At 44.1% G+C, this 8,074-nt stretch overlaps 1 protein-coding gene and 1 pseudogene across 3 annotated transcripts in view; one reads left to right on the top strand and one right to left on the bottom strand.

The window, feature by feature from the left end:
* SPIRE1 (spire-type actin nucleation factor 1) overlaps positions 1 to 8,074 on the top strand; it is a 220,503-nt gene that overhangs the window by 208,323 nt on the left and 4,106 nt on the right. For all 3 annotated transcript variants that reach the window (XM_011936632.1, XM_011936633.1, XM_011936631.1), the window contains 4 exons: positions 3,407 to 3,544; positions 4,743 to 4,813; positions 5,373 to 5,400; positions 5,498 to 5,634. In XM_011936632.1, the coding sequence (XP_011792022.1) occupies positions 3,407 to 3,544; positions 4,743 to 4,813; positions 5,373 to 5,400; positions 5,498 to 5,634 (374 nt within the window). The remainder of the gene's footprint in view (positions 1 to 3,406; positions 3,545 to 4,742; positions 4,814 to 5,372; positions 5,401 to 5,497; positions 5,635 to 8,074) is intronic.
* LOC105507917 lies at positions 7,214 to 7,780 on the bottom strand (annotated as a pseudogene).

Here is an 8,074-nt window from a genome sequence, read left to right as displayed (position 1 = left end):
ATGGCGTGAACCCGGGAGGCGGAGCTTGCAGGGAGCCGAGATCGCGCCACTGCACTCCAGCCTGGGTGACAGAGTGAGACTCCAACTCGAAAAGAAAAAAAAATGAGTATTCCCATTTCTCTCTGTGGCACAATAACCAAAATTTTACGTTATGCTGCCTAATCTCCGTGCTGCCTAACGACCCCTTTTGAATGGTAAAATATAGCCAGAATAATCATCAAAAAAACTCAGCAATTTTAGTGACCTGCACAGAAGGAAGTTTAAAGTCTTAGAGCACATTGTTGTCTTCATTAAAGCTCGCTAAGATGTAGCTTCCCTTTCCTGAATCTGGGAGTCCCACTGACACATGGGCAAGCAAGGGAATTAGAATGGTGCTCGTGTGGTTCTTCCCCGGCCACATCTGGCCACTCAGATGGGCCGAACACTTGCAGTGGGAGCCACAGGCAGTGCCGTGGTGGGGAAGGGCTCCTGCTCTCGCTGGGGCCTTAAGTGTCTTCGACACTCCAGAGTGCTAATAGCTCTGTGAGGTCTGTGGAAGTTTAATTTGGCCTTGGAGATGTCAAATTAATATTTTTGTAAACTGAAAAAAATAAAACTATTTTAGTAACTATTAATCATTTTCTTTTATGTTGCATTAAAGTTTTGTTGTCCTTGGGAAGGCTCCAAGATTAAAACATTAGCATTTGACCAGATGGAAATTATTTCATTAAAGGGTAGTCTACTTGAAATTTTTTAAAAAAGAACAAAAAAAAAACCAAAAATCTACTATTTTTAAATTATATCTCATGATGGCCAGGCATGGTTGCTCACACCTGTGATCCCAGCACTTTGGGAGACTGAGGCTGGTGGATCACTTGAGGACAGGAGCTCGAGACCAGCCTGGCCAACATGGCCAGGTGTGGTGGTGCACACCTGTAATCCCAGCTACTCAGGAGGCTGAGGCACGAGAATCACTTGACCCCCGGAGGCAGAGGTTGCGGTGAGCCAAGATCATGCCACTGTACTCCAGCCTGGGTGACAGAGCGAGACCTTGTCTCAAAACAAAACAAAAACAATTACATACCGTGAAGTACTGGATTTTCATGTGGGTCAGTGAGTTGAAAGTGTGCTTTACTGAGCCCTTTTGTGACTCAAGACTGAAGAGAGGGAGGTGCAAGCTGCCTAGTTGGTTGCGCCGTGCTGGCGTATCCCTACAAATGAAAAAAAGCACCATCTGCCTGAAGGGTTTACAGCCCAGTTATCCATGTTATAAAGTCAGTTAAGTTGGTACCATTTGCTGCCTTCCTAACACACACAATAACAAATCTGGCTATCTGGTTATTTGCTACATAATAAATCTAGTAGTGTTTACCTGGTTATGTGCTAGATTCCCACATTATTTTGTTGCAGCATAGCCATTTTGTCATGTAGTTAGCCATCAGAAGGTATACCCTACTCATACTCATCACCGATGAATAAAAATAATAGCAAAACTTCTGAAACACATTAAAAGCTGAGAAATGCCATCATTTGGATGTATTCAGCCAACACGACTTACTTAGTACACAGTTTTAATGGCCTAACCCTCAAAAATTCAGTTTATTGTTCTCACTTAACACTACTCTTTTTCTGAGAGTGGAGCAAAACAGAGTAGGTATCAGGCACGCCGATTTAATTCTGTCATCTCTGAAAGTAGTTCCTGTTGAAAGAGAAAACTGTGATCGTTGATTTTTTAAATGAGTATTTTAGGCACCCTAGAGCAAAGGATACAATCTTTCTGAATAAACTCACCCCCCTGTTCTCTTATACTAATAAGCTCCTCCTCTTAAAAATTCAATTGCAGGATTTTTCTGAAAGCATTTTTAAGCAAATGTAATCTTAAGTTCACTTGAACAGAGATGGTTTTGTATTGATTTTTAGTAAGAAGCAGTAGTTCTTCAGACTACTTTTTTAAGTAAAATGCTAATGTTTGACAAGTTTGTAACCTAGATTGAGTTTTGTTTTTCTCTGATTGAAAGACAGAACTGATTGTTAAAACTCCATAAACTGACTGCATTCATGGTCATGTGCTTTCTCACTGGCGTGTTGGATTCCAGACTGCCTGTGAGCGATGCTGTGTGTGTGTGGGAGTGAATTATAATGTGTTTGTGCTGAGAACATTCAGTTTCAGTGTCACTGCACCACAATGGCCCCTTGCAGCCTGGCAGGGTCCGAATGCACAAGACTGCTCTGTCTTTCTCTGAGATCCACCAATCAAGTGCGGGGCCGGCTGGGGAGCGGATGGGTGTGAGGCTCTTATTCAGTGAGATCAGTTACATCAACATCTTCCGCAGCTGCTTGTAGGGAAACCATTAACACAAGACCGCCAACCTAAGTATTTATTACGAAATTCTTTTACATTCCTCTAGTCTTTCCAGTGCTGACTCTACATTTCGCAGTTGTTGAAAGTAACAACAAATCTACAGAACTGTGGTGCAGCCTGGAGAGATTGCCTTTTGGGTATAAACGCTCCAGTAGTTTCGTGTTCCAGTTCCACTCGTACCATTAGGATTTGTAAAGGTGTGCTGATGTAACTGATCACTAAATAATGCTTGTCAGTAAAAATTACTAACCACCTTCTTTTGGCTATTCTGGGTACCACGAACGAGTTTTAAAAACAGGGCCAGGCTGGGCGTGGTGGCTTACCCCTGTAACCCCAGCACTTTGGGAGGCCGAAGTGGGCAGATCACTTGAGCCCAGGAGTTCAAGACCAGCCTGGGCAACATGGTGAAACCCCATCTCTGCAAAAAATACGAAAAATTAGCTGGGCATGGTGTCATGCACCTGTAGTCCCAGACACTTGGGAGGCTGAGGTGAGAGGATCACTTGAGCCCAGGAAGTCAAGACTGCAGTGACCCACGATCGCGCCACTGCCCTCCAGCCTGGGTGACAGAATGAGACCCTGTTGTGTAAAAAAAAAAAAAAAAAAAAGGACCAGTGTAGATTTGCTTTTTATCTACTGGTATATAATATACAACACAACACTAAGTAATGTCTTTTTCATAAGCATAGAAGAAAACTGACCACAAAATTGGTTTAGAATAAAATTTTTTTTCAGTATTTCAAGCCCTGCTTGAAATATTTCAGTATAGCCCTGCTTAACGGAATAGAGCTACTTGAGTCAAAATACCTGAGCAAATGTGAGGAATTGTCATTTATTGGACATTTCAGTAGATCACTTGGTCCCCAAATGTTTTCTGCCATCTTTAGTCTTAGGGTAATTAGAAATGATGTGGTCCCCAGAGGGAGCCAGCTCTGTCCCAGTGGTCACTGGGAAACCTCTTTTCTTCTCTGAAGCTACTAATCAGGTGTCTGATCTGAAGGGAAATTTTGCACTTCCAGAACAGGGGGTGGGAATCTCTTACTCATGTGACATTTTGAATTTCAGGAGGAATTCTGCTACCCAGTGGAATGCCTCGCTCTTACTGTGGAAGAAGTGATGCATATTCGCCAGGTCCTGGTGAAGGCAGAGCTGGAAAAATACCAACAGTATAAAGACATCTACACCGCCTTGAAAAAAGGAAAGGTAGTGCTGTTTCAAGTTGATTGATGAGAAGAGTAGAAGAATGGCCAGTCCCATGCATGGTCTCCTGGGAGAGTTACCTGCTGGCACAGACTGGGAGGGGATTTGGGATGTGTGATGTCCATGTCCTAGCAGACAGTACCTGTGCTGCCTCATTCACAAGAGGGGGCATGTTCGTTTCTCCCTTAGAAATAAAAACTGGAAGATTTTCAAGCAACCAGAACAAATAACAATATGTCTTCATAAAACCATGTGTGTGGCCGGGCATGGTGGCTCATGCCTGTAATCCCAGCACTTTGGGAGGCTGAGGTGGGCAGATCACGAGGTCAGGAGATCAAGACCATCCTGGCCAACACGGTGAAACCCCGTCTCTACTAAAAATACAAAAATTAGCTCGGTGTGGTGCTGTGTGCCTGTAGTCCCAGCTACTCGGGAGACTGAGGCAGGAGAATCACTTGAACCCAGGATGTGGAGGTTGCAGTGCGCCAAGACACCACTGCACTCCAGCCTGACAACATAGTGAGACTCCGTCTCAAAAAAAAAAGTCATGTGAGCAGTTAGTCATTATGCTTTTAAAGGATCTGTAAAGAAAATGTATCTGAGAAGGCCGGCGCAGTGGCTAACACCTATAATCCTGGCACTTTGGGAGGCCGAGGTGGGTGGATCATGAGATCAGGAGATCGAGAGACCATCCTGGCTAACACGGTGAAACCCCGTCTCTACTAAAAATACAAAAAAATTAGCCGGGTATGGTGGCGGCGCCTGTAGTCCCAGCTACTCGGGAGGCTGAGGCAGGAGAATGGCGTGAACCCGGGAGGCGGAGCTTGCGGTGAGCTGAGATGCCGCCACTGCATTCCAGCCTGGGCAAAACAGCAAGACTCTTGTCTCAAAAAAAGAGAAAGAAAATGTATCTGAGAATCAGAGGAGGGTTTCAGAACCTTCTGCAGATTCCTTCCATGATGAGGAGACACTTAAGAACTGTGGCCTTTTATTGTCTTTTGAAATAGAATTCTAATTAAATACAGAGCCACATTGTCAGCATCACAGAGCCAGCTGTTTTAAACAGCATTTCTGAAATCTCTTCCTCCTCTTGTCTGTTCCGCATCCCCCATAATAGAGATGTGAATCATATTCAAACGTGGATATTAGGAAATTTGCTGTTGGAATGTTTCTTTTTTCCTCTCAAACTTGTATTTTTTAGCTCTGCTTTTGTTGCCGAACCAGGAGGTTTTCCTTCTTCACTTGGTCTTATACCTGTCAGTTCTGTAAGAGGTAAGGGATTTTGTAACTGATGGAAAGATAAATGTAACAGTCGTAAGAGAAACACCAATTACCTTCCTTATGTCACCGTCTTTCTACATAGGAGTAAAGTTAGAAATGACTCATTCTGCGACGTTACATTGTAACGTCCTTCTAGGTTAGGAATTCCTTGTAGGTTAGGAATACTGATTTCTCAAGAGAGTGAGCCAAATATTTACTTGATATTGAACCTAGAAATGTTTCTCTGTATGTTACTTCTTTTACCTAACTAAGATCTTTCTAATAATCTGTCATGTTTGAACAGAAAAAAATAAGATGTGATTATCATATGATCCCTGGATAGACAAATAAGAAAATTCCAAACAGATGTAAGTTGATCCTTTACAGGAGACAGTGTAAGAGTTAAGTTCTGTAGATTATCTTTTTGGCAATTCGCAGTGTGTCAATTCTAATAGAAGGGAGAGTTTTGCAGTTTATTGTAGAGACTTACAACTGTACTGCCATAGGCTTCCCTAACTCCCAGCTGTATCCCCTGTATCACGCCAAGTAACATTTGTGATTTTGTGTACAGGCCGGTGTGCTCACAGTGTTGCAAAAAGGTAAGCTAAGCTTGGTCCATTTATACCTGTGCTGGTTTTAGTGACTTCCTCTGAATTTAACAGTACTGCTCATTGTCAGCTTTATTTGGGATAACAGATGCGACTGCCCTCCAAGCCATACTCCACTCTTCCTATCTTTTCACTGGGACCTTCTGCTCTGCAAAGAGGCGAAAGTAGTATGAAGTCAGAAAAACCCTCCGCTGCCCATCATCGACCACTTCGGAGCATTGCCAGGTGAGCAAGGGGCCTGGGTTGTCAAATCATCCTTTGCAAAAGAAGAGTTCTCCTCTTGAGGACTGTGGTGCGGCGTTAGGTTTTGGTTGGTTGGTTGGTTGGTTGGTTGGTTGGTTGGTTTTAATACAGTTTTACACACAAATCTCCAAAACTTCCCCAAAGGTAACTTTTCAAGGAATAATGGCTATAGCTACTTGAAAGATACTTTCATCACAGAGTTTATATTTTTTCTACTTTAGCGAAAACTATTTTACTGTGTCCCATGGGAGTCATCTTTAAAACTGACCTTGTTTTCACTGGAGTTGGAAATTGGAATGTCATAGTCTCATCCTTCTTTCCTCCTTGTATAGTTTTGAAAGGAATCTGTTTAAATCCTGTTTACAATGTTCTGCCATAGCTTTGACTGACTTTATTATTATTCTAAAGGCAGAAATAAAGCTTTATGCCAAAGGCTGATAATTTAAAAGAAAAAAATCACCTGAGTATCAGTCCCTTTGCATTTAGTGCGGGTAAGTTTAGTGTTGGGCCTTAAGAAAGATGGAAGGAGGTAGGCCAGCTCAAGCCTCAAGCTGGCAGGGCCGAGAGGCTGGGCTTTGATGCACCAACCACATGTCATGGCTCTGTGGACAGCGAGGCGAGGAAGCTGTGAGCCCAACATGAACCTTGTGCCTAAAACGTCTGCCTCTGTGCTTGGGCTCCCTCCTCTGAGACCTCTGGGTGTGAACTGTCAGTGAACTCAAGGCAGTGCACATAGCAGCTGCTGCAGTTTTCCATACTTACTCTGAACCTACTATAGACTACCTGTTTATATCCTGTTTGGTTTAGTTAAAGTAGTAAATAAGGCCGGGCGCAGTAGCTCGCGCCTGTAATCCCAGCACTTTGGGAGCCACACCAGGTCCACAAAAACAATTTTTAAAAACAAATAGCAAGAGAGCCGGGCGCGGTGGCTCATGCCTGTAATCCCAGCACTTTGGGAGGCCAAGGCGGGTGGATCACAAGTTCAGGAGATTGAGACTATCCTGGCTAACACGGTGAAACCCCATCTCTACTAAAAATACAAAAAATTAGCCGGGCGAGGTGGTGGGCGCCTGTGGTCCCAGCTACTTGGGAGGCTGAGGCAGGAGAATGGTGTGAACCCAGGAGGCAGAGCTTGCAGTGAGCCGGGATCGCGCCACTCACTCCAGCCTGGGGACAGAGCGAGACTCCGTCTCAAAAAAAAAAAAATAGTAAATAAGTAGATGATTCCTGGTTATCTCAGACATTCCTGCGAACATTTGTTATGATGTTGATCTGGTTAACTCCATCTCCTTGGAATCCCATAATTGCCCAAATACAGGGAATTGTTGGGGAGGGAGAGGGTTGTTTGATAAATACATAAATGATGAGAAAACTGGTCAAAAGATAGTTTTTTAGTATGTGTCATGGGATTAAGAGAAATTTACTTGAATTTCCTATAGTCTGACCTGCCATTTACGGTTAGCTGATGTTCACTGGGAATCAGGTGAATACCCTGTTTTCCAAGAATTCTAGAAGGGTGGTTAAGAGTTTTTAGTATTTTTTTTTCATATAAACAGTTTCTTTATTCATCCTCCTCCTCCTCTCCTTCCTTTTCATCTTCTTCATTGTCATCTTCCTCTTCCACCCTTTTCTGGGCAACTTTAGCAGGACCCTTTTCTCCACCAAACTTACAGTCAGAAACATCCTTCTCACACTTTTCCTTCAGCTTCACCGCCTTAGTGGTGTACGGCTGCTTTTCACTGTCATTTAAGTTCTTCCACCTCACCCAGCTTTTTTGCCACATCTTCAGCAGAGATGCCGGAGTTTATGAATTTGATCTTGGGGTGGAATTCCAAACAGAGCAGGAAGAATCCAGATGGTGGCCTTTTCAGGGCATTAGGATCCTTCTTCTTGCCTCCCTTAGCTGGTCTATAATCCTTCATTTCCCAGGGGTACTGTACTTTATCCACCTTTGCCATTTCATCAGGTTTAGACTTCTCTTTCCCAGACATTGTCTTCCAGCTTTCAGAGCACTTGGAAAAGTCTGCAAAATTGACAGAGACCTCTGGGCTTTTCTTACGTTCTTCTCTGCACGTCTGCACAAAGCGGGCACCTTGCCCTTTGGTTTCTTGGGATCACCTTTAGCCATCCTGTGTTGTGCCATAGTCTGGGCAGCGCCTTTTTTTTTTGAGACGGAGTCTCACTGTCGCCCAGGCTGGAGTGCAGTGGCGCCATCTCGGCTGACTGCAAGCCCCGCCTCCTGGGTTCACGCCATACTCCTGTCTCAGCCTCCTGTGTAGCTGAGACTACAGGCGTCCGCCACCTCGCCCGGCAAATTTTTTTTTGTATATTTAGTAGAGACGCGGTTTCACCATGTTAGCCAGGATGGTCTCCGTCTCCTGACCTCGTGATCCGCCTGCCTGGGCCTCCCAAAGTGCTGGAA

This window comes from Colobus angolensis, unplaced genomic scaffold (assembly GCF_000951035.1).
Source record: "Colobus angolensis palliatus isolate OR3802 unplaced genomic scaffold, Cang.pa_1.0 Scaffold155, whole genome shotgun sequence".
Taxonomy (NCBI): domain Eukaryota; kingdom Metazoa; phylum Chordata; class Mammalia; order Primates; family Cercopithecidae; genus Colobus; species Colobus angolensis.
Note: the sequence above shows the minus strand (reverse complement) of the source record. Positions and strands in the feature narration are given on the sequence as shown.